The 25,383-nt window shown below is 32.9% G+C and overlaps 1 protein-coding gene across 5 annotated transcripts in view; it reads right to left on the minus strand.

Moving 5' to 3' along the window:
* The window catches only part of Mkln1 (muskelin 1), a 329,639-nt gene that overhangs the window by 110,103 nt on the left and 194,153 nt on the right, over positions 1 to 25,383 (minus strand). For 4 of the 5 annotated variants that reach the window (XM_048786923.1, XM_048786922.1, XM_048786921.1 and 1 more), the window contains 5 exons: positions 18,430 to 18,499; positions 9,041 to 9,183; positions 7,625 to 7,713; positions 3,169 to 3,278; positions 1,259 to 1,451 (listed from right to left, as the gene is read on the minus strand). In XM_048786923.1, coding sequence (XP_048642880.1) covers positions 1,259 to 1,451; positions 3,169 to 3,278; positions 7,625 to 7,713; positions 9,041 to 9,183; positions 18,430 to 18,499 — 605 coding nt within the window. Of the gene's footprint in view, positions 1 to 1,258; positions 1,455 to 3,168; positions 3,279 to 7,624; positions 7,714 to 9,040; positions 9,184 to 18,429; positions 18,500 to 25,383 lie in introns of those variants that run through there. The other variant, XM_048786924.1, reaches the window with a different exon arrangement.

The raw sequence follows: 25,383 nt of genomic DNA on the forward strand, positions 1-25,383 counted from the left end.
GGGGGGGGGGGGTACCAGGGATTGAACTCAGGGGCATTTGACCACTGAGCCACATCCCCAGCCTTATTGTGTATTTTTATTTAGGGACAGGATCTCACTGAGTTGCTTAGTGACTTGCTTTTGCTGAGGCTGCTCCTCCTGCCTCAGCTCCACAGCCACTAGGATATAATATCATATTTAACAAATCAGAGCTGTAAGTAATTCATTCTTTTCATTCTTTAAATTTATAAATTAAAAAGACAGTATTATTCTGATTTCTTTAGTTATAAAATATTCAACATAATATCTGATAAATATAAATACCTAAAAGTGGATAATAACAATAGCAAGAAGACTAAAACATATAAAAATGAAGCAGTAACATCTGTTATTCTTCTTTCTATAAAATGATACACCAAATTCAATTCTATAAGTTTTATACTGAACACAAGCACCTATTCTGTTCTTTGTCATTATAAAATAGTTTCTGGGTTAAAAAAATAAAAAAAGATGTTCTATCAAGCTTTAAGTATTCAAATGGGTGTCAGTCTCCAAAGCAGTTATTACCTTGGGAGATTATACACATGTTCAAATATTTACATTTCTTTCAAAGCCAGATTAGGCTACATTAAGAAAAATCAGCAATTATTAGCATTCACACCACACAGACACTATTTTTTAGTCATATCCCTTTGCTCATTATATTGTCTACTAATGATATTTTTTTAATATCCAAGCCCCCCAAAATTAATTCTTAATATTTTAACAGTAAATACTGGCTAGAATACTGACAAAAATACTTAAAGGTACAGGCCTAGAGTATTGAAGAAAAGTAGCAACAAAAGATGATTTGTAACTTGGCTTATTGCTAGTTAAATAAATGATTTTCCATAATGACAGTTTAAATTTAGGTACTTAAATTTATGTATGTTTCTTTCTTTCTTTTCTTTAAGTCTCATTACATTTTGGACTATTGTACATGAAAGAATTCCTTCATTCAAGGAGTTAACAGTCATTATACAGTAAAAAAGCAGGAAAAAATGGGCTGGGGTTGTGGCTCAGTGGCAGAGTGCTTGCCTCGCACATATGAAGCACTGGGTTCGATCCTCAACACCACATAAAAATGAATAAACAAAATAAAATATTGCATCCATCTATAACTAAAAAATAAAATTTTTAAAAAGGCAGGAAAAAAGTATAAGATTAATAAGCATAATGCTATATACTTTTTGAAAAAGTTCCCTATATACTTGAAATGACCCTAAGAAAAATTTCATACCATTTACAGCTTTTTCAATCAGCTCTTCACAAGCATCAAAATCACCCTTCAACACCAGTTTGTCATGCAGATCTGTTAACATAGGATGTTCCAATGCAATCTTGGTTTTCTTTTGCAGTGATTCAAAAGCCTCTGTATAGTTGTGCTGTCTGAAGTGTTTTAGGCAAAGGCGAATGGCTTCCTGTTCACGGTACTACTAGAACACAAGAGAAAGTATGAAAAGAAGAGATTTGCTTGGTTGTTACTGCAAGAAATAATAAAAAGGGAAAAAAAATAATCTAAACTGAACATTTAATATCTCCCAAGCACTGTACTAATCTTATTCATTAGATACCATTATATTCATCTTTCTAGTAGCGAAACTAATGCTTAGCCCATTGCAATAACTTGCCCAAGGTCACAAAGTATGTTGCTGAAGGAGAGATTAAATCAGATCTAATTCCAGAGTCTGAATTTTTTAAAAAGATGCAAGATATTATGTATTAAAGACCACTTCAAATTATAAAAATTGTAAATCCCATGACATCCACTAACCACAGTACAATGCAGGTCCTGAAAGCACGGACACAATGAAATAATATAAACAAATTATAAGCTTTCTGTTCTTGATTCTTATTGATAAACTACTACTTGAATGACAAGTATTATCAAATGTCGAGGTATTCTAAATTTGTAAATAGGTATGGTATGAAGAGACTAAATTTTATCATTTTCTAAGACTGGGGTACCTGATCATTTAAAGTAGATATTTCAATTAATGAGAACCTAAAAAGTAGGTACTCAATTTATAAAAATTTTCCCCTAACAGGATAAATGCCAAAAATATAAACTCATAAAAAGTTATTTTTTTTTAAATCAACTTCAAGACTATGTCCTGGGATTATGTTAAATTTTCTAAGTATACCATTGTACAATTCAAATAAAACAGAAAACAGAGAACCACAGCATGATAATCAAACAACAATGATTTATTTAAAAAGCATTACCATTTAATAAAGCAAGAGAATAAAATTTGAAGAGTTAAAACACAAATCAGTTTACAATGAGCTGATTTCTTGATTAGTAAGTTATTAAACACTCCTTTCAGACTACAATTGCAAAGATTTAACCTTATCGAATAAACAAAGAATTATTCTGTACTCAATTAATTTTATATTAATAGCCTTTTAATTTTGCCTCTAAAAAAAGATTTACCTTTATCTTGTTTATTTATGGTGCTGAGGATCAATCCCAGTGCCTCACATGTGCGAGGCAATGGCTCTACCACTGAGCCCCAGCCCCAGCCCCAGATTTAGCTTATCTATACAAAAGAATAAAATTATATTAAATAATAACACCTGTTTATTATGTTGACTTTGGGAGTCTCAATCATATTCACATCTTAAATTTTCCATCAGGCTATAAAACTAACCCACTAAAAGCTATGTTGCATGTGTGAGACATTGAGTTTGATCCTCAATACCACATAAAAATAAAGGTATTCAAAAAAAATAAAAGGAAAAAAACCACTATGATCAAAGAGTATCAATGTAGGTTAAAAACAAAATTCACGGGCCAAATGGGTCTAATAAGATAACGGCAGACTGCAGAGCCAGACTATCTGAGTTCATATATTGCCTTGAGTACTTCACAACTGTGTGGGCCAAGGCAAAATATTTAACCTCTCTGTAGTACAGTTCTTCATCTGTAAAATAATGAGCTTACAACTGTGCCTATCTCATAGAATGATAACAATCAAGTTATCAGGATGGCTTAGAGGCTGGCAGACTATAAATACTTAATAAATGTTCGCTGATTAATCACTATAATTTTTATTATTATCCTCAATATTTTCAATAATTCACAATGAAGATAGAGACTGACATATTTCACCTTCTGTAGAGGTATGGGATTTTAAAATACAGTCCTACCTTGCTATACCAGTTGAGACAGGGTTGTACTACATCAGGATCATCAATACCGCTGAGTTCAACATACCAGATGCTGAAGTTAAAGCTGGGCCCCCAGGACAAGAGTGGAACTTTAAGAGGGAAAGAGGAGGAGAAGAAAAAAATTAACATAATTCAAATAAAACTTCAGCAAAACAAAAATCACTATTAAACCTATAACCATTCATTTGACAACAACAAATTACACTGTATTTCTCACTACCATCTATACTTAATTAAAGCAAGTTCATTTGGGGTGCTCTTGATGATGCAGTAAAAATTAATGTTATTAAATCCCTAACATTAAGTAAATCAAGTAATCTTTTTGTTATCCTCTGTGTCAAATTGGGAAATACATATAAAGCATTTTTGAAATATTTATTTTTTAGTTTTAGTTGGATACAATATTGTTAATTAATTAATTTATTTGTATGTGGTGCTGAGGATCGAACCCAGGGCCTTGCCCGTGCCAGGTGATCGCTGTTCTGCTGAGCCACAACCCCAGCCCTATATAAAGCATTTTTGCTGCATATCAAAGCATAATAGTTATCTTTAGAACTTGGTTACTATTTGAGTTGTGAGCTACAATAATCATTGCTTTTTCATGGTATTCTTATTCTTGAAAGAAAAACTGACAGACAACTTATGATTATCTCAATTTGAGTATCTGCTATATTACCTGTCATTTCAAGAAAAAACAACTAATGATATCTACTGTAGAGGATAAAAATTCAAACTTTCAAGAAAAAATTAGAATTTTGGAAAACAAGTATCTATCACTTTGAGTTTGGACTGCTTCCATAAATTTTTCTGTCTGCAGGTGATATTAATGAACATGATTTTTAAAATACTGTATGAAATGTTACAAAGTTTGAAAGACCAATGAATGGCATTACAAAATCATGAATGGATCAAAAAGTATTGGATAGAGCCAGGAATTTTATTGTAACAAAATAAGTTCATTGACATGGTTTCGGAGTCAATAATGGAACTACCTATAAAAATCTAACACTTGCCAAGTTTTGATGAAATATTAAAATATTACATGCATAGCATCTCACACCAGGCCTGTTGAGTTCCAGGTTCATTGCCTTTTTCAGTACAACAGACTAAATAAGGAGCTAGGACATACTGGCTCAGATATAATGGGAGGCCATTATTTAAAGGAAGCTCTGTGAGTGAAGACAGGGATAGGTAGTAGCAAATAACTATGTGGATATATGAAGGACCCCTGGGACATTTAATATAGCTTTCAGTTTCTATGTGCAACAAATAAAAATTTTAACATGTTTTCTATCAAGAAATATTAAATTACTATCATTGTTTTGTTGTTCATTTTTTAATGTGACACTAACATTTAAACGTATTACCACATCACACAGAAAAAACCATCAAGTAGTCTGAATGAAAATAAGATTAAAAACTCAAAGCCCCAATAACATAGTTCTCTATATGTAACCAGACACATAACATTAGTTAGAGATTTTGAGGTCCAAGTTTAATAAATTAAAAGAAAGGAAGATGAGATTTTTCTATTATATCTATTTAAGTCCCAGCAAAACATTCATTAATTAAAACCTTTTTATTTTAAACACTTGTGCTCTAATGAGATGTCCTCTGTACATGCAAAAGTCTTGAAAAAGGGGTTGGGGTTGTGGCTCAGTGGTAACAGCACTTGCCTAGCACATGTGAGGCACTGGGTTAGATCATCAGCACCACATATAAATAAATAAAGATATTGTGTCCATCTACAACTAAAAAATTAAAATAACTATTTAAAAAGTCCAAAAGAGATACTTCTACAAAAAAAATTTTATATACTTTGTAAAGAACATAGGGAGGGAGGTAAATTATCAAGCATCTCACCATAAAAAAGTCATATTACAGATAAATGAACACATAAATTAATTTTCAACAGATTAAAGGGGTATGGATGAAATGAACAGAATGATGTATGCTCATTTCAAAATTACCAATGATTTTTGGTGGCATTAACTACCTCAATAATGCATATTAGGTACTACACATAATATATAAGAAATCTAAATGTGCATTGACGCTGTAGCCACACATTTTAGGTTCCCTGATAAATCAAGCCTCTGCTCCCACCTTAAATAAAAAGATAAGATGCTCCTAATATACATCTCAAGATGAGGAGTTTCTAGGGTTCAACCACCAGTTTTTCCTGTAGTACAACCTTATACAAAAATGAGCAAGAATCATTTTTGTCGTCCTTTTTCATAAAATGGGATACATATAGCATGTAAGAACAACAGGCTAGGGCTCCTGCTACTCTAGAATTGAAGGAGTCAATATCTCAACACAACGAAACAACTCTGTGACACATTCAATGTATTTTAACAATATTATTTGGGAACTTTTCTAGATGTCTAGCTAGTCATTTTAAGTTTCTAGAAGATCCTAAAATCTAATATTAACCACTTTGAAAGAGTTTATCTATTCTATTGTAGAATCAATGACGAAGCACACAGTACTTAGCATAATAACTGGTACATACTAAGAGTTCAATAAACATTAGCTTTTATCATTATTAGCCATTATTATTATATGAATTTTCTTCCTAATAATATACTTTTAAAATATCACCTTTATATATATTCTCATAATAGGCCACACCTACCCAAGCAAACCTCGAGGATAAACACCCCCACTGCGACTTAGTACCCATCCTAGACTTCCAAACACTTGAGATCCAAAATGTATACTGCATACAGTCAGAGCTAAACCCTCTCTCTGAAGCCCCCACAACTATTTAAACTGAAAATGACTCCTTCAAAGAAATCCATTTGATTCTATCTACACAAAACCAGGACTGACTCCAGAATCCTTCCAATCTCCTTCTTCCTAATTTCCTCATACAGTTGTTATCTTGGGTATGAAAGAGGATGTAAACTCTTCTAGTCATTTGTAACAGATACCCTCATTTCATTACACTTTAGATTTTCTCTTCTCTAATTTAATCTCATGAGGGTTTCCCTTCCAAAACTTCAATTAGAACATTTGGTATATAGAAGAAATCTCACTACAACACATTTTTAAAAGGTTTTTACAAATTAATGCTTTGCTGGAAATTGAACAGAAATTATATTTTACACTACAAGCACTTTTTTAAAAAAAAATTTAAGTTTTTAGTTCTAGTTGGACACAATGTCTTTATTTTTATGTGGTGCTGAGGATCAAACTCAGTGCCTCATGTGTGCTTGAAGAACACTCTACAACTGAGCCACAACCACAGCCCTCCACTATAAGCACTTTTTATTAGGATTTCAGATATTTCTTTGGGCTCAACAAAACAAACAGGCCTACTCTTGATAGAGCAGCAAATGATGATTATAAAGAACACTGTTTGTTCCAAAAGAGAAATTTTCTCCCAAATCAAAATGTGAGATTCTGGCTTTTTATTATTCTTTGTGGGATCAAATTCACTTTAATCCCAATTGTAATATAATATTTTCAAAGGTATGCAATAAAGATGGAAATTACCCAGTGGCTCAGGAGGCTGAGACAGAAGAATCTCAAGTTCAAAGCCAGCCTCAGCAACTTAACTAGACCCTAAGCAACTCAGTGAAATCCTATACAAATTAAATAAATACAAAATAGGGATGGGGATGTAGCTCAATGGCTGAGTGCCCATGAGTTCAGTCCCCAGTACCCCACATAAAATAAATAAATAAAGATGGAAATGTTTAAAAGACCCAAGTCCTCAACTTTCCTATGTTCTAAATAATAAATCCTAAAAATAAATAAATAAATAACCTAAAAAATATCATTTTGAGGATACATTACAAATACTTTCTAAATACATATAGGGCGTGAGGTAGTATTTTTCCAAATAGTAGTCTGTAACACATTAGTGAGCCATGAAATTGATTTAATGGGTTTGGCCAGCATTTCACTAAAAACAAAACAAAACCACACACACACACACACACACACACACACACACAGAAAATAACTATAATATACTGCCTTAAGAGATTCATCCATATTTGGTTTTAGATAGCTATAGAATAACTCATAAACCTTCCATGAGATGACTAAAGCAATCAAATCACTATACCTCATAAAATTTTCTAAAGAAACTTTCAAATGAGAAAATAATGGAAAAAGTTCAACCTGAAATAACTGTCACTTTAATAACAGACTTACAAAGCAAGGGTCAGCAAACTTTTCCTGTAAAAAGCCAAATAGTAAATTTTTGGATTTTGTTAGCTATGTGATCTTTTTCAACTACTCACATTTGGAGCACAAAAACAGGCAAAGACAATATATGTAAACCAACCAGTGTAGAAATGTCCCCATAAAATTTTATTGAAAAAATAGGGGGCCTAAAGGATTTGATCTATGAGTGGCAATCTATGGACGAATGGCATAAAAAAAAAAAAAAGTTTTATTCCAAAATGCTAAATAACCTTACCTATTTTAATGAAGCGACACGGGAACATCTGTTCATCAATTTTATGCTTCAAGGTGAATGTTTCTTTGTTATAATCATTCTTTAAGCCACTATGGAGGAAAAAAAAGGTTATCAAATCTGATTTCATAATTTAGTAAACACATGAAAACTCAGATTAATGCCAAACTCAGATTTTAAGTTTAAACCTATGTTCATAATAAATGACCAACACAATAGTAAGTAGTTGAACATGGGAATATAGGTTAAAACTTGTACATTCAAATCAACTTCAATAAAATTGTATTCTCTAAATTATATATGAAAGCGGTTATACAAGAAATTATATAAGAAAACAGTTCAGTATTAAAGGATATGGCTACAGTGCATGGAAATGTGTGACAGAACCTAAGGTCCTTAATGAATAACTGAATGTAACATAAATTTACAAGCAGGAGAGAAATTTGGAAAAATTAAAGTCAAATTGTCTCTGATAACTTAGCCTGAATATTAGAATATATCAAAGAATTAAATTTCTTAATTCTGAGATGTTAATATTCCTTTTATCGTCCAAAAAAATTTCAGAAACAATCCTATTCTGTTGGTTTTTAACAACATCTTTAATCTTAGTAAAAATCAACCCATATTACCTTTCTACTTAAGCAACAAGGATTGATGCAAGTACTTACAGAAAAATCACTTACCTTCAGACTGCCTTATATCCTGAAATACTTTCATGACTCAAATAAAATGCAGCATCAAAGTAACATTTACTTCTATGTACTATGTTAATGAACATACCATATCACAAATATATTCTAAATATATTCATGGGTTTGTTTGTCCTTTCCATTGACTGCCTGATTTTTTATTATCTGGCAGATAATTTAACACTCCAGGTGGTCTGTTTTAAAACTCCAATTTACTGAGGTCTTTCCAGTAGTAGGCACTGCGCTAGGAGTAGCCACATACTTTTTCATTTACAAAAACCTCCTTTTTTAGTTTCTAATTTCCAGTGAAGTCTTAGAATACCATTTCTGGATTAGCACAATGAATATTTTGAATAGGGTCTCTATTTTTATAGCAAAGACGACAGCAAAGGTTTGTTTTTTTTTTTTTCACCCTTCCTTTCCAATCCCTAACTCTCTCTATAGCAATAAAAAGTTTAATATTTCTGAAGTCAGTAACAGTTCAAAAAATATGACTGAAAAAGAAATTAAATTTATTCTTTTGATTCTTGTCATTAATAACAACATTAATAGTACTGGTGGCTAAAAAAAAAAAAAAAAAAAAAAGCTAACTCAAGCCACAGTATTAAAATAAGAAACAGGAGTAAAATAGGATAAATAATCTTTACTCCCTTAAGGGGTTGAGGGGAACTAAAGTAAGACTGCTGTTTGTTTAGAAGACAACCCTTTCTTCCCCATAACTGTAACTCACCTGGACAATAGCTCTGTCATATTTTCTTCATTCATGCCACCAAAGACTTTAAATTTCTTCAAATTACAGACATGAGTTTTCTCATATTTTCCAAATGTGATATTCTGAACTATAGCAGGTCTTTCAAGCTTCAGAATCAAGTACTAAAAAAGGAAACAATCAAGTCATATTCTCCTCTGTTTAAAACAAATAGACAACTTGAAAAAAATTTTAAAATGTTTTGACTTGACAGAAGAATGAATAAGGCTCATCTTATAATGGTAAGTTTTTTTATTTAAGCTAAAGAATAGTATACAACAGCTTTATAAAGGCTCCCATAACATCACCACTTTTCATTCTAGTAAAGCCCAGAAACTACATTATCCTGCATGCTATAAAAGGAGGAGGAAAATAGAACCAGTGAGAAAACTTCTAATCAAGGGATAGTATGGAATAAAAGCTATCAGAAGACTCTGAACAACCAAACAACACAAGATTAGATCGCAAAAATCACAATTACATATTCCCATGGATCATACTTTAATAGATAAATCAATGTTCAAAATCTGTGGTAAAATTTTAAACCTTGGGGCTGGGGTTGTGGCTCAGTGGTAGAGCACTCTCCTAGCATATGTGGGGCACTGGGTTCAATCCTCAGCACGATATAACAATAAAAAATAAAGGTATTATGTCCAACTACAACTAAAACAAAAATATTTTTTTAAAAAATTAAACCTACCCAGACCTATTATAGATATGTCCAATATAGCTCAAGGTTTCCTACCACACACTCAATAAAATGAGATGTTAATTGTGAAAAACATTATGCAGACTGTTTTCAATTATAAAAATTAAGGAGAAAATTATCACTGATGGAATACATTTGCAAAAAGCTATTTAGAAAAACAATTCATATGTTTTGTTGGAGAGTGTCCATGTTTTATGATAACAACAGATAATCAAGGTAGACAATGGTGGTAAGAATGAAGTTGGTGTTCCTACCTCTCACTATACACAAAAATTAACTTGGATCAAAACTGATCCAAAATCAATCCTTTCGGATCAAAGATCTGAACAGAAGAATGAAAATTTAAAAATTTTACAAAAACTCAGGGATATAAATCTTCAATTACTTTTTTTGGGGGGCTGGGGACACACTGGGGATTGAACTCGGGCACTCGACCACTGAGCTACACACTCAACCCTATTTTGTATTTTATTTAGAGATTGGGTCTCACTGAATTGCTTAGCACCTCGCTGTTGCTAAAGGCAGAGTTACTGTAGATGATCAGATAAAATTAAGAACTAGATGAAGAATTAGTTGCAGAGTTGTTAGAAATAAAACTTATTCTATGGCTTTGAACTCAAGATCCTCCTGCCTCGTCCTCCTGAGCCGCCAGGATTACAGGCATTTGCCACCATGCCCAGCTTCAATGACTTCTTGGATTTGACAATGGTTTCTTAAATACTGACATCAAAAGTACAAACAGAAGTGTTAAATCTGATTTCATTAAAATTCAAACTTTTGTATCAAAGGACACTATCAAAAAAATGAAAAGATAACCTAGTCTACTAAACAAAATACAGAAATAACTCTTAAACCTTGTCATGAGCAAGCTACACCATTAACAAAGACCAAAAACATTTGTGTCTTTCCACAATGTCAGAATTTATTGAACAATAAATTCACAAGCTACACCACTTTCATCATTCACTATTCTTGGTGTACTTGTGGATCACCTGATAGTCATAGGTTGGGCAATCACAGGTTCTTTTATCAACGTTAATTACCAATATCTTTAACACACAAGTCATGTATCATATTTTATATATGATATGAATAGGTTACAGAAAAGCTAAGAAAGGGTTTAAGATGGCCACAGGGGTCTAGGAGGCTGAACTGAGAGCACTGGAGATGATCAGATAAAATTAAGAACTAGATGAAGAACTTGTTTGGGGTGCAGAGCTATTAGAAATAAAACTTATTCTATGTCAGTGTCAGTCAAATGTCATTTTCAGAGTGTCAGCTTGAAGTGTCAGGTTGGAGTGGGCCATGCATCATAGTTACAGTCATGAGAAATGAGGCTGAGCTAAAGCATGGGGACAGAAGATCACCAGTTCAACACTGTGGTGATTCTTCTGTGCAAATGACCAGGTAACAGGTCAGGGTACTGTTGTGTCCAATCTTGGGGCAGGTATTCCTCCTTTTATGGATCTCAGGTGAGGGGACTGCTTCATTTGCTGATCTGCTACATGTGATAAGCTCATGGGCCTGTTTTATTCTGAGATGAGGCTGATATGCACAATGCATCCATGTGCTTCTGATTTAACTTAATAAGTTCACAGATAGTCATTTTTATTATCAATTAATTTATTTACTGGTTTGTGCCTTATGGTTGTGCTAGGCAAATAGTAGTTATTTAATTGTACAAATAGAATCATTCTGCCTCAGCACTTAAAAAACTCAAAATGTAGTAACTCATGGCAAACTACTGCTCTGAGTTAGACACAGCATGAAAACTGTTGTGCTAGTCATTATGGATTAATGCAGAGCAGGGTACAGACTTCCTTCCGTACAACTCAACAAAAAGATAGACAACCCCATTTAAAAATAGGCAAAGGACCTGAATAGCTTTTTCTCCAAAAAAGATAAACAAAGAGTCCAAAGGCACGGGGCGAATGGATATAAAATGGTATATACACTGTATAATAGTTTGGTAATTCCTCAAGAAGTTAAAGAATTAATATATGAACAACTCTAGGTACATACTCAAAGGAAGTGAAGAGGTATTTGAACAAATCTGTATGTGAATGCTCAGAGCAATAGTATTCATAATAGCCCAAAGGTGGAAACAACCCAAATGTATTTGATGGCTCCTGGTGTTTCCTGATTCACAGCAGCTTAACTCCAATTTCTGCTTCCATCTTCACATAGATTTCTTCCTGTGTTTCATTTCTTCTACTTTTCAGTGTCTAAATAAAGACACTCATCATTGGATTTAGGACCTACCCTAATCAAGGATGATCCTGACTGAAGATCCTTATTTAATTACATCTGTTAAACCATTATTCCAAATAAGGTCAAATTCAAGGTTCCACATAGCTCTCCCCCAACCCCCGGAAGTGTATGCAACCATTTTATTCAGCCAGGCAAAAAAGAAACGAAGGCTTATGAAAATATCAGTGTTGTTAGAGCCTATAAGCGAGGCAAAAAACCTTAAGTATTGAGAATGAAGAGGTAGGTAGTCACCAGATCATAAAGTCTGTGCTACTAGGTGAAGTTAAAATTATAAATGCAGAGTGATCTACATATCAAAGGAAACAATTAGAAATATGAAGAGAGAACTCACAGAATGGGAGATAATCTTTTCTAGCTACTCTTCGATAGAGGATTAATATTCAGAATATATAAAGAGCTCAAAAATCTTTACACTAAATAATCAAATGACTAAATGAATTAAATAGACAATTCTCAAAAGAAGAAATATGAATGGCCAATAAATACATGAAAAAATGTTCCACATTATTAGCAATTAGGGAAATGCAAATCAAAACTATATTGAGGAGTTACTATGAAGGATCTTCCTAGCAGAGTGGAGATAAAGGTCATGTGCACTGGACAATTTGTTGCCATGGGAGAGCAACAGATAGTTCGTAATGCCAAACCTAAATCACCCTGGCTTCCGTACAGAGAGAAGATCCTCATGTAATTCCCACAGATACCTCAATAGCCTTTAAAAAGTGACTAAAAAAGTACTAAGAAAATGATTATGAAAGTCACAAAATGACAGAAAATATCTGCAGTATATAACTAAAAAAAGGACCTATATCCAGAATAAATGCAAACAACTCCTACAACTCAATACTCAAAAATTAAACAAACCTTTTTTAAATGGGTAAAGAATTCACAAAAAAAGTTTAAAAAAAAAAAACACCTAATAAGCAAATGGAAAAGTGCTTAATACCATTAGTTACTAGGAATTGTAACTTAAAAACTGTGGTAAGCCATTCTTATAGACCGTGGCCGCCATTAGAAGATGGCGCCGGCTTCCACTGTGGCCTGTGATAAACAACTCCTTTTATGGAGAGTTGGCGCGCAATCCCTTACCACCCTATGAGAGAGATCCACGTGGCGGCTTAGGATTGGGATGCGGGGGGGCTTTATTAAGCTGTGCTTGGGTGTGTCGGGGGCGGGCGCTAGAAGATGATACATGACTCAAGGCCTGAATAAACTGCTGAAAGAAGAATCCTGTGTCGTGTTTTCCCTTGCCGGCGAGGGGTCTCGACAAAAAACCACTTCACATTAACAATAATCACTAAAATTGAGTGTGAATGGTCAGGTAATTTTGCATAAAATTAATATACTCCTCCCTTATGATGCAGTAATTCTATTTCCAGATATTTACCCCAAATACAGAAAATATGTATTATTTTTAAAACCTCATAAAACAATATTTATTTGAACCTTATTTATAATCACCAAAAACTGAAACACAAATGTCCAAAAAAAAGAAAATGAATGAATAAACAAACTGGGTATCTGCATATAATAGAATATTATTCTGCAATGTAAAGAAATGGAATATTAATGTACATGACAACATGAATAAAAATAAAACACACATTGAGCATTTTTTAAAAAGTCATATAATAGAAGTTTACTGTCTGTCTCTGTCTCTGTCTCTCTCTCTCTCTTTCTGCCTCTCTCTCTCTCTCTCTCTGACTCCATTTAAATTAAATTTTGGAATTGGCAAAAACAACCTATGGCAAAAGAAATTTGAACAGTGGGTGCCTCTGGGTAGAGGGTAGAATAGTTAGGGATTCTTTGCTAAAGAGGCAGAAAGGATCTTTCTGAAGTCATGGAAATGTTTAATATCATCACAGGAGTGTGAATTATACAGTGGTAAACATTTTCAAAGTGGATATCACACATACTGAAGGCTCACACATTTTACTGTATAAATTATATCAATGAAAACTGTATTAAACAATTTAAACAATGATCCTTTTGCAAACTTGGACAAAATGCACTTATTAAAAAAAATTTCTATAGCTCAGTTCTATAACATTCTTGTCATGGTTCATCAAACAGAAGGAATAATCTGAGGGCACTGCAAAAGCAAAAGCATACACCAGCCCCTCACACACAATTGTATTAAACAATCACTGAGGTTTCTTTGACCTGCTTAGTAGATTATAAAAAAGCAGATCAACTTCAATTGCCTTTCTGGCCCCATAAAGAATATTACTTAATATTATAATTCTACTTAAATCTTTAGAAGGAGCATACAATCGCAGTGGAAGAGTTAATGATTTAATCTTTCTTTAAGCAAGTTATCAAGACTTCTGTAACTGCCTATACATCTTAATCAACCCTTAGAGTATTCACCAAAAAAACATAGTTTCTATGGCAATATCAATAACTTCTATAAAATATATTTGATGAGGGAGAAGGGTAAAATTACTATCCTAAAGTATTTATGGGGTTTTTATTCATGCAACATTATTCTCTACCAGCAAAGATAATCCAGGATTAACATGAAATCTGTCTTTAGTGGGAAGATTGCTCAAAATTAATATTTCGCTATTATATTTTTCATTTCTAGAAGTTTTACTTGTTTCTTTTTCAATATGCTAGATCACATTTTATAGTTTCCAATTCCTTGAAGATATCTTCTCTTTCTTTTTAAAATTGAAGTAGTTTTTTAATTCTAGCATCTTTTTGTATTTTTAATTCTAGTATCTATTTTTTTTTTTTTTAAGTTTTCGGCTAGTTCTTCAAGTGTCTTATTCCTGGATATATTAGGTTAACTTTGAGTGTGTACCCTTCACTTTTCTTCTATAATAATCTGTAGAGACTTCCTGAGGTTTAAGCAAGAAGGTAGCCACCTCCCAAGAGAATTTGTATTTGCTTCTGCTGAGAATCTTAAGAGCACTATTCATCCACAATCATACCGTAAGATTTCATGGATAGTGAAGTCCTGAGACTTTGAGCACCAAATGTGAACAAAGAAAAACATATAGCTATAACCCCTTAGGGATGGTTTCTCTTTCATTTTCTCCTTTTATTAAATACCAGTGCAACTCTCCCAGAGGTGGGGACTTCCACTGTTTTATCCTTATCCTGAAAATGAATCACTTTGAGGTCCTAGTTTTCACAAACTTTATGTATATATGTGTATATGGTTTTTTTTTTCCAATCCAACTCTTCTAGTAGTTTTCAGAGCAAGATTCAGAAGTACTATAGCTCATAACCACTTATCATGCAAGATTCCTTACTACCTATAGATACCAAAATTATATCCATTTTATCCAACCTGGATATTTTTCATAATAGGAAAAATAAGAATGATTTCCTTATATTTTTCTGGTAAGAATGCTATCGTTTGATATTGGCCACATGGAACCCCAGCTACACTGGGTTCTTAAATTACAATTAAGAAAATGGATTCCATATATTTCCAAAATAAACCCGTCTTAATTACAAAAGCTTTAGACTACTTCTCTAGGACTTATGCATTAGATATTAACTGATTCAGTATTTTCTTGCTTCATCAAAAGAAAAGATAATATTTAATTCACTGTTGAACTTCCAATGCTTAGTTAGCACCTCATGGATACTTACTAAAGTTTTAAATGAATAAACAAAAAACAAGTAAAAAACAAATCAAATTCTACTGTCCTTAAAATATAGTTCAAAGAAGAATTTCATAGTAAGGAGTTATCACAGTTTCAATTAAAACAGAAAAAATTTTAAATTTTAAATTTTTAAAAAATTTTTAAATAAAAATAATTCATTAATAAGCAAAACTAAACAAGAGAAAAACACATGAAAACTTGGATATTCAAATTCAAATTAAAAAGTAAATCAAGAAAAACATGATTAAAAATGCAAAACCATTAACATATACAAACAGGCTTGAACAGGAAAAAGGAAAAAAAAGAAAAAAAAAAACAAATTTAAACTACAGTGAGTCATAATGTAAGATCCACTAGACTGAAAAAATCTAAATCAGTCATAGAAATGAAGAGGAGAACGTAATGCAACAGCAACTTTCATATACTCCTAGTCAGAGTATAAATTATACAGCAACTTTGCAAATGGCTTTGCTTTAGCCAATGAAGTTGGATATATACATACCTACTGTGTTAGTCAGCATTTTGTTGCTGTGACCAAAATATCTGAAGTAAACAAGGGAGGAAAGATTTATTTTGGCTCCTGGTTTCAGTCCACGGTCAGATGACTCCATTGCTCTGGACCAGGGGGAAGGGCTTGATGGAAAAACACTGCTCACTTCATGGCAGCCAGGAAGCAGCAGGGGTTTGGAGGAGGCAAGGAGGAAGGGGCGAAGGACAAAATGTAACCCCCAAGGACATGTCCCAAGTGCATAACCAACCATGTCCCATCTACCTAAAGTTTCCATCACCTCCCAGTAGTCCATTCAAACTATTAATTCATCAGATAGATTAATCTACTGATGAGATTATAGCTCTCCTGATCTCATTACTTCCTAAAAGACCTACCTCTGAATGCAGCTGCACTGGACATCAAGTCTTCAACACATGAGGCTTTTGGCGATACTCCCAATCTAAACCATAATATCTACCCTATGATTCAGTAATTCTACTCCAAGATATATACTTTAAAGAAAACTCCAATAGCAAAATATTATTAAAAACCCAATGCCTCTCAACAGCATATTTATATACTGGAATACTATATAGAAGAGAAAATGAACAAACTACCATTACACACAACAACTTAATGTGTTGGCTTAACATCATATTAATAAGCAAAAGAAAATCAAGCTACTGGGGATGGGATTGTGGCTCAGTGGTAGAATGTTTGCCTAGCAAGTATGACTCACTGTACTGGGCTCGATCCTCAGCACCACATTAAATAAATAAATAATAAAGATAATGTGTCCATCTACAACTAAAAAAAATATTTTAAAAAAATAAAAAAGAAAATCAAGCTACAAAAGACTTATAAATGACTCAATCAATTTATATTTATATAAAAATCAAAGCCAGGAAAACTAAATCAAAGGGTATTTATAATACACATATATAATACTCTAAGAAAATGCTTAACAAAATACGCAGTAGTTACTGAGGACTGATTTAAGAGAGGGTTCACATACAGACTTCAAAGGCTATGGTCATTTTCCATTTCTAAAAATGGTTGATGAATTATCAAGTAGCTTTATGATTCTTTACCCTGAACATATAAATTTTGAATGTATAGTCTTTGGACACATATTATATAATAAACTTGTAAATACCAAGTGATCCAAACAAGTGTACAAACAGAAAAAGGAAAATAAGCATAGAGATTAGGTTTCCATGAATTGCATTAGAATAGAAAAATAAAGGTCAGGGGTTGTAGCTCAGTGGTAGAGCACTTGCCGCGCACATGTGAGACCCTGGGTTCGATCCCCAGCCCCACATAAAAATAAACAAATAAAAACGATATAGTGTCCACCTACAACTAAAAACAATTTAAAAAGAAAAAGAAAGTTTTATTTATGTGTCTATTCTACCTATTACAACATTAATTTCCTTAAGGATATATATATATGGATTTAATTATAAGCATACTGAGTACATAATAAGCATTAATGCTTTTATAAATTCAGATACCATCATGACAGGTATGGTGGTGCATGCCTGTAATCCCAGCAGTTCAGGAAGGAGAGGCAGGAGGATCTTGAGTTCAAAGGTCAGCCTCAGCAAAAGCCAGGCACTAAGCAACTGGTAAGACCCTATCTCTAAATAAAATACAAAATAGAGCTGGGGATGTAGCTCCAGGGTCTGAGTGCCCCTGAGTTCAATCCCCAATATCCCCCCAATTAATTAATTAATTAAGTAATTCAGATACCACTTACCAGGTAAAAGGAATTAGTCTAATTCCATCCTAATGTCACCTAAGTACATTATTTCAGTAAAATAACAAACTATATTAAGTTCATTTTTCCTCAAAGGCAAAGCTCAATTTACTAACATTTCCTTAAATATTTACAGAATGACCTGAGCACAATGAAACAGAGGTCAAGGTCACAACCTCTGCTCAGAATGGAACAGTAACGGGCACCCTAACCATTTCTTGGTTAACAATTTCCTTGGTTTTAACAATTTGGTTTTGCATCATTAGTAATATAGAAAATTATAAATTAGAATTTAAATCTTCCACTAGATAGAACAAAACATATATTTCATCAAATCCCAAACTGTACTTATCTATAAAATCAAAATTCTTTCAAAATTCAAACAAAAAAAATAAGTTTATATCCCAATTCCAAAGACAGAATAAACTATTAATGGATTCCAGATAACTGATATATCAATTGAATAAGTTCCTATCTGAATTCTGACTCTTAAATAGTATTAAGGGTTATGTGTATTATTACCTGAGGAGGATAGTTGCTCTCTGAAGACCATCTTGAAGACTGGTCATTTGGTTTATCCACTAAAATATTCCTGAAATTAAAAAAAAGAAAATTATAGCACTTAATTAAAATAATATGTGAACATGAAAGAACACAAAGAAAAATAATCTTGGGACTGGGGTTGTGGCTCAGTGGTAACGTGCTTGCCTAGCATGCGTGAGGCACTGGGTTCGATCCTCAGCACCACATACAAATAAATAAAAAATAAATAAAATGTCCATCAACAACTAAAAAATATTAAAAAAAAGAAAAATAATCTTCGAAATGCTGAAATTATCCTAATTACATGTTTGAAATTTGAATAAGAATAGCATATGAAAGAGAATAAGCACAGAAAGCATCTAGTATATATAAGATTTTAAAATACAATAAAAGTCATAGTTCAAACAATTGAGAAAGCAAAACTTTCTATACGGCAACTTCTGTTAAAAAAAGTTCTACTTTATACTAAATGACAAAATAGTCTTTCAAAGATATTTAAGAATTTAAGGTAAAAACAAAATAATTAAAAATAAACATCATATATACATATTGTATATTTTTAATTATTACATTGCAGGTAGTTATAGTGTTATATCATATAAACACTACAGGTTGAGCATCCCTAATCCAAACACCCAGAATGTCAAAATCTTAAACTTTTTGACCGCTGACATTAAACCACATATGAAAAATTCTACACCTGACCTCACATGAAGTTGTAGTCAACACACAGGCACACTAAAAATATTGCATAAAATTACCTTCACACTATGTTGTATATAGTCTATGTGAGACATGTTTAGACTTGGATCCCATCCCTAAGATATCTCATTATGCATTTGGAAATATTCCAAAATTCAACATATTTATAGTCCCATGCATTTTGAATAAGGAATACTCAACTTGTACATGCACCACATACTGTTTATAATAATACAATTGTGTAATACTATACAACATTGTGTGTGTGTACATAAAATCAATTTTTGAATCAAGAATATTTTTGGGGGGTGGGGTTCTACTGGGGATTGAACCCAGGAGCATTTTACCACTGTACTACACCCCCAGAAAACCCCCTCCTTTTTTTTTTCTTGAGACGGGGCCTTACTAAATTGCTGAGGTTAGCCTGGAACTTGCAATGCTCCTGTCTCAGCCTCCCAATTTGCTGGGAGTACAGGCATGCCACTGTTCCTAGCAAGGATTTTTTAATCACAGCATCAAAAGCAGAGAAATGGGTGGGGAAAAAAATACTGAAATAAGTAGAAGATAGTACTTCTACTGGAAACCAAACTATACATTAACAGCATACTTTAATTGGTAGAATCATTTTCCTCAGGGATATGGATCAATTCTGAAATACTTCATATGTATCCTGGGGTTGAAATAATATGTAAATATTTATGTATTCAAAAGTGAGCCAGGTTTCTCACTTTTGGAGTGGGAGAGATAAACACGGATATTTTGCTTAACAGAGATATATTAAGAGAGATACAAATACCAAAATAATTACAGATGTATGTATACACAAGTAGTCTTTTCATCTCTATCCACTGAGGAGGGACTAGAAACAGCAACACATCCAAGAGTCAAAAGCACACCCAGCACCCAGATCTTGATTTCTGCATACCATTCTCCAATAAAAGAAAATGGGAATTCTTGGAGAAAAGGCTGATTGTAGGTCAGAAAAAGGGAACAGAAAATGAGCCTGGAGCCCCTTATACCAAAAGGAGAAAAATGCTCAAAAAAATTTTTTTAAAGGAGGGATCATGTCAAAAGAACACAGAGAAGGCAAATGAAAGAATAAATGGCCAAAGCTAAAAAAAATACTGGCAACAAAATAAAGAATGCAGCAATGGAGAACAACCCAAAATAGAAAACAAACATCCAACAGTCTTAATTGATATTAACCAGCCCCGTCTAACAAGGAAAATAAAAAATCAGACAAACCCAAATTGAGAAACATTTAACAAAATACATTACTCCTCCAAGCTCTCAATATAATAACCAACAAGGAAAGACTAAGAAACAGATGAGAAAAGAGTAAGGAAACTTGACAACTAAATGAAATGGGGTATTTTTGGATGGGATCCTAGGTCAGAAAGAGGACATTACAGGTAAAAATGGTGAAATCCAAAGAAAAGTTTGTTAATAATAATGTACCAATGTTGGTATCTTAGGTGTGACATATGTGCCATGAAAGCAATAGGGAAAACAGTAAGGGCATCTATGAATCTATAATTATTCTGAAATGAAAATAATACTTAAAAAATGTTAGATGTATACTTGGCAAAGAGAAAGAACTTAATAAATGAGTGAATAAATTATGTATTTATTTACACCATCATAAATAATAGATTTATGATTACAAATAGGTGAATAAAATTTTTTAAAAAGCCAACTATAAAGAAAAGAACTGCTTTTATGCACACAAAGAAATAAAAAAGATTTTGGATTATAATAACAGTTGTTGGTCAGAACTGGTAAAATGGTACTCTCATGTTTTGCTGGTTAAGAATGAAACCTATAGAACTTTTCAGGAGAGAATTTTAATATTATATATATATATATATATATATATATATCAAATGTTCATTTCCTTAAAATAAAAATGATGGTGATACTAACCTTGACAATGTGTTCTGTTCGTCAGTTTTGTAAGTGCTTTCCATGTACATACTATTATCTTTAAAGTATCAATTAAGAAACTGAGACAGAAATCAATTAATTTGTCTAACTATATACACATAAGGAAGGATTTGAACCCAAGCAGTCTGAAAATAAAATCTATGCTCTTAATCACCATATTATACAGAATTATTCCACTTCTTGGAACTTAATTTTAAAAATTCTATAAGGTGTAAACCATCCATATTCATCATAGCACAATTATAACAGCAAATTATAAACAGCCTAATTGTTTAACAATGAGGATTAGTTAAAATATGATGTACCTATGTTACAGAACACAAAGAAATCATGTATTCCACAGCCTAACTTTAATGTCATGGAAAAATGTTCACTACATAGAAAAGAAAAAGTAGTATAAATGTGAGGAATCAAGAATTATATGCAATAATAATATTCATACATGGAAAAAAGACAACCAACATTTACTGAGTTGTTAACATAGCTCTCAAGCATATGATAAGATCATAAGTGAGTTTTTCCTTTGTGCTTTGTTGTATCTTTTCAAATTTTCTAAAATTAACATCTTTCTTTTATTATTAGAAAAAAGACTGGGTTTTTTTTCAAGAATGAATTATAAAACAGAATGAAGATATGCGACCATGTATGAAAACATTTCACTACAGTTAAAAGCTAAAGCTAAAAAGCTAGGATTCAATTGCATTTTGTTGCATAAAGATTTCCACTTTTCCCAGCACCATTTGTTGAAGAGGCTATCTTTTCTCCAATGTGTTTTTGGTGCCTTTGTCTAATATAAGACAATTGTAATTTAGTGGGTTAGTCTCTGTGTCCTCTTTTCTGAACCATTGGTCTACCAGTCTATTTTGGTGCCAATACCATGCTGTTTTTGTTACTACTGCTTTGTAGTAGTGTGATGCCACCTACTTCACTCTTGTTGCTAAGGACTGCTTTAGCTATTCTGGGTCTCTTATTTTTCCAGATGAATTTCATGACTGCTTTTTCTATTTCTATGAGGAATGCCACTGGGATTTTGATTGGAATTGCATTAAATCTGTATAGTGCTTTTGGCAGAATGGTCATTTTGATAATTCTGCCTATCCAAGAGCAAGGTAAATCTTTCTATCTTCTAAGGTCTTCTTTGATTTCTTTCTTTAGGATTCTGTAGTTTTTATTGTATAGGTCTTTCACCTCTTTTATTAAGTTGATTCCCAAGTATTTTATTTTTATTTGAGGCTATTGTAAATGGAGTAGTTTTCCTCATTTCCCTTTCAGAGGATTTGTCACTGATATACAGAAATGCCTTTGATTTATGGGTGTTGATTTTATATACTGTTACTTTGCTGAATTCATTTACTAGTTCGAGAAGTTTTCTGGTGGAACTTTTTGGGTCTTCTAGGTATAGAATCATATTGTCAGCAAATAGTGCTAATTTGAGTTCTTCTTTTCCTATCCATACTCTTTGATTTCTTTCACCTTCTAATTGCTCTGGTCAGTGTTTCAAGAACTGTGATAAATAGAAGTGGTGAAAGAGGACATCCCTGTCTTGTTCCAGTTTTTAGAGGGAATGCCTTCAATTTTTCTCCATTTAGAATGATGTTGGCCTGGGATTAGCATAGATGGCCTTTATAATGTTAGATACATTCCTGTTATCCCTAACTTTTCTAGTGTTTTGAACATGAAGGGGTGCTGTATTTTGTCAAATGCTTTTTCTGCATCTATTGAGATGACCATGATTCTTATCTTTAAGTCTATTGATGTGATGAATTACATTTATTGATTTCCATATGTTGAAATTAAACCCTCTCACAATGAACAAAACTCAACTCAAAATGGATCAAGAACCTAGGAATTAAACCAGAAACCCTGTGTCTAATAGAAGAAAAAGTAGGCCCTAATCTCCATCATGCCAGATTAGGTCCCAACTTCCTTAATAAGACTCCCACAGCACAAGAATTTAAATCAAGATCAATAAATGGCATGGATTCAAACTAAAAAGTTTCTTCTCAGCAAAAGAAACAATCGGTGAGGTGAATAGAGAGCCTACATCTTGGGAGCGAATTTTTACCCCTCACACATCAGATAGAGCACTAATCTCTAGGATATATAAAGAACTCAAAAAGCTAAACACCAAAATAACAAATCAATAAATCAAGAAAAAAAACAATCAATAAATAAGCCAAGGACCTGAACAGACACTTCTCAGAAGATTATATACTATCAATAAATATATGAAAAATGTTCATCATCTCTAGAAATTAAGAAACGCAAACCAAAACTACTCTAAGATTTCATCTCACTCCAGTCAGTATTAAGAATACAGGCAACAATAAGTGTTGGTGAAGATGTGGGGCAAAAAGCATACTCTTACATTGCTGGTGAAACTGCAAATTAGTGCAGCCGATATGGAAAGCAGTGTGGAGATTCCTTGGAAAACTGGGAATGGAACCACCATTTGACCAGCTATCCCTCTCCTTGGTCTATACTCAAAGGACTTAAAAACAGCATACTAGGCAGACACAGCCACATCAATGTTTATAGCAGCACATTCACAATAGCTAAATTGTGGAACCAACCTAGATGCCTTTCAGCAATAAAAAGAGAATAAAATCATGGCATCTGCAGGTAAAGGGATGGAGTTGAAGAATATAATGCTAAGTGAAATTAGCCAATCCCCAAAAACCAAATGTCAAATGTTTTCTCTGATATAAGGAGGCTGATTCATAGACGGGTAGGGACGGGGGCATGGGAGGAATAGGTGTACTCTAGATAGGGCAAAGGGGTGGGAGGGAAAGGGAGGGGGCATGGGGTTAGAAATGATGGTGGAATGAGATGGACATCATTATCCAAAGTACATGTATAAAGACACAAATGGTGTAAATAAACGTTTTATACAACCAGAGATATGAAAAGAGGGAGATCAGATGATATGTGAGATAATTCCTTCATAGTTCTTAGTAAGGAATGTTTTTGAAGGTGATAAAAGAAAAAAGAGATGTAAGAATACCACTCAAAAGTTTAAAATTAAACAAAAACATACTATCCACCTAATACTGAGATAGAAAAGTCAACAAAAACACATTTTTGGAAAATTTATGAAATAAAGACTAAATAAAGATAAAAACATTAAAATCACAACTTTTAAAATAAAATGAAAAAATTAACATCATGCATCAATATAGGCATACATTTAAATATCCTTTATATTAGGTGAATAAATAGACAAATTCCTATCTATCTATCTATCTTGGAACTGGGGGGTTAAACCCAAGGGAATTTAACCACAGAGCCATACCCTCAGGCCTTCTTTTTAATTTTTTTGAGACAGGATCTCACTAAGTTGCTGAGGATGGCTTTGAAATGCAATCCTCCCCCTGCAGCCTCCTGAGCTGCTAGAATCATAGGAGAGTACCACCAAGCAAACCCAGCATTACTATCTATTTAAAGGCCCACATAACAAAGGGACTCATGGCAAATAAAAAAACATATAAGGCAGAGACAAACTTTGTTAAAACTAGCAAAAAATACAAATATAAAGACTGACAAAAATAGAAAATTAGTATTTTTAAGCACCTGGAAAATTAAACAAAACACAAATATCTACATAATTCAAGGTAGTGGTTAAAAAGATGGTGGTATTATGAAGAAAAATAAAGGGAGAAATAAAATGATGTAAGGGAGCTAGCCATGTCATCATCTAAAAAATTAGCAGATGATCACTGGATGCAAAGTTATGGGGGGCAAATAGTTAGAATATGTTTTGGTCTTGTGAAAATTATGACGTGCCTATTAGCCCACTGGAGACATGGTAGTTAGATGTCAGAGGGTAAAATTCCAAGAAAATAATGGGGCAGAATAAAATATGCATCTTTAGAGATCTAAGTATATCAGTGTTATTTAAAACAATGACTGAGTGAGATGACTTGTGGAATGAAATACTGCTAGAGAAAAGAAAATCAAAGACTTATTTAAGTTCTAGAGGTCCAGAAGAAAAGAATCAAGCAAAGGTGACTGAATAGAGCCAAAAATAAAGAAAATGAAAACCCAGAAATTATAGATGATAAATGAAGAAAGCATTTTTTTAAGAAGAAAGAAGTAAAAAACTATGCAAAGTGTTTCTAAACAGAAAGGGACTGTAGTATTCATCTTCATGTGCCTAAATGTTACAACATACAAGGTACTTACTAAATACTTGATAAAAATATATGAGTAGATAGCACTTAAAATAAATTACAGTGGATCCATCACAACATGATACAGAACAGAAATTGAGTGAGGTTAGCCTAATAG

The sequence above is a fragment of the Marmota marmota genome, unplaced genomic scaffold (assembly GCF_001458135.2).
Source record: "Marmota marmota marmota unplaced genomic scaffold, marMar, whole genome shotgun sequence".
Lineage (NCBI taxonomy): Eukaryota > Metazoa > Chordata > Mammalia > Rodentia > Sciuridae > Marmota > Marmota marmota.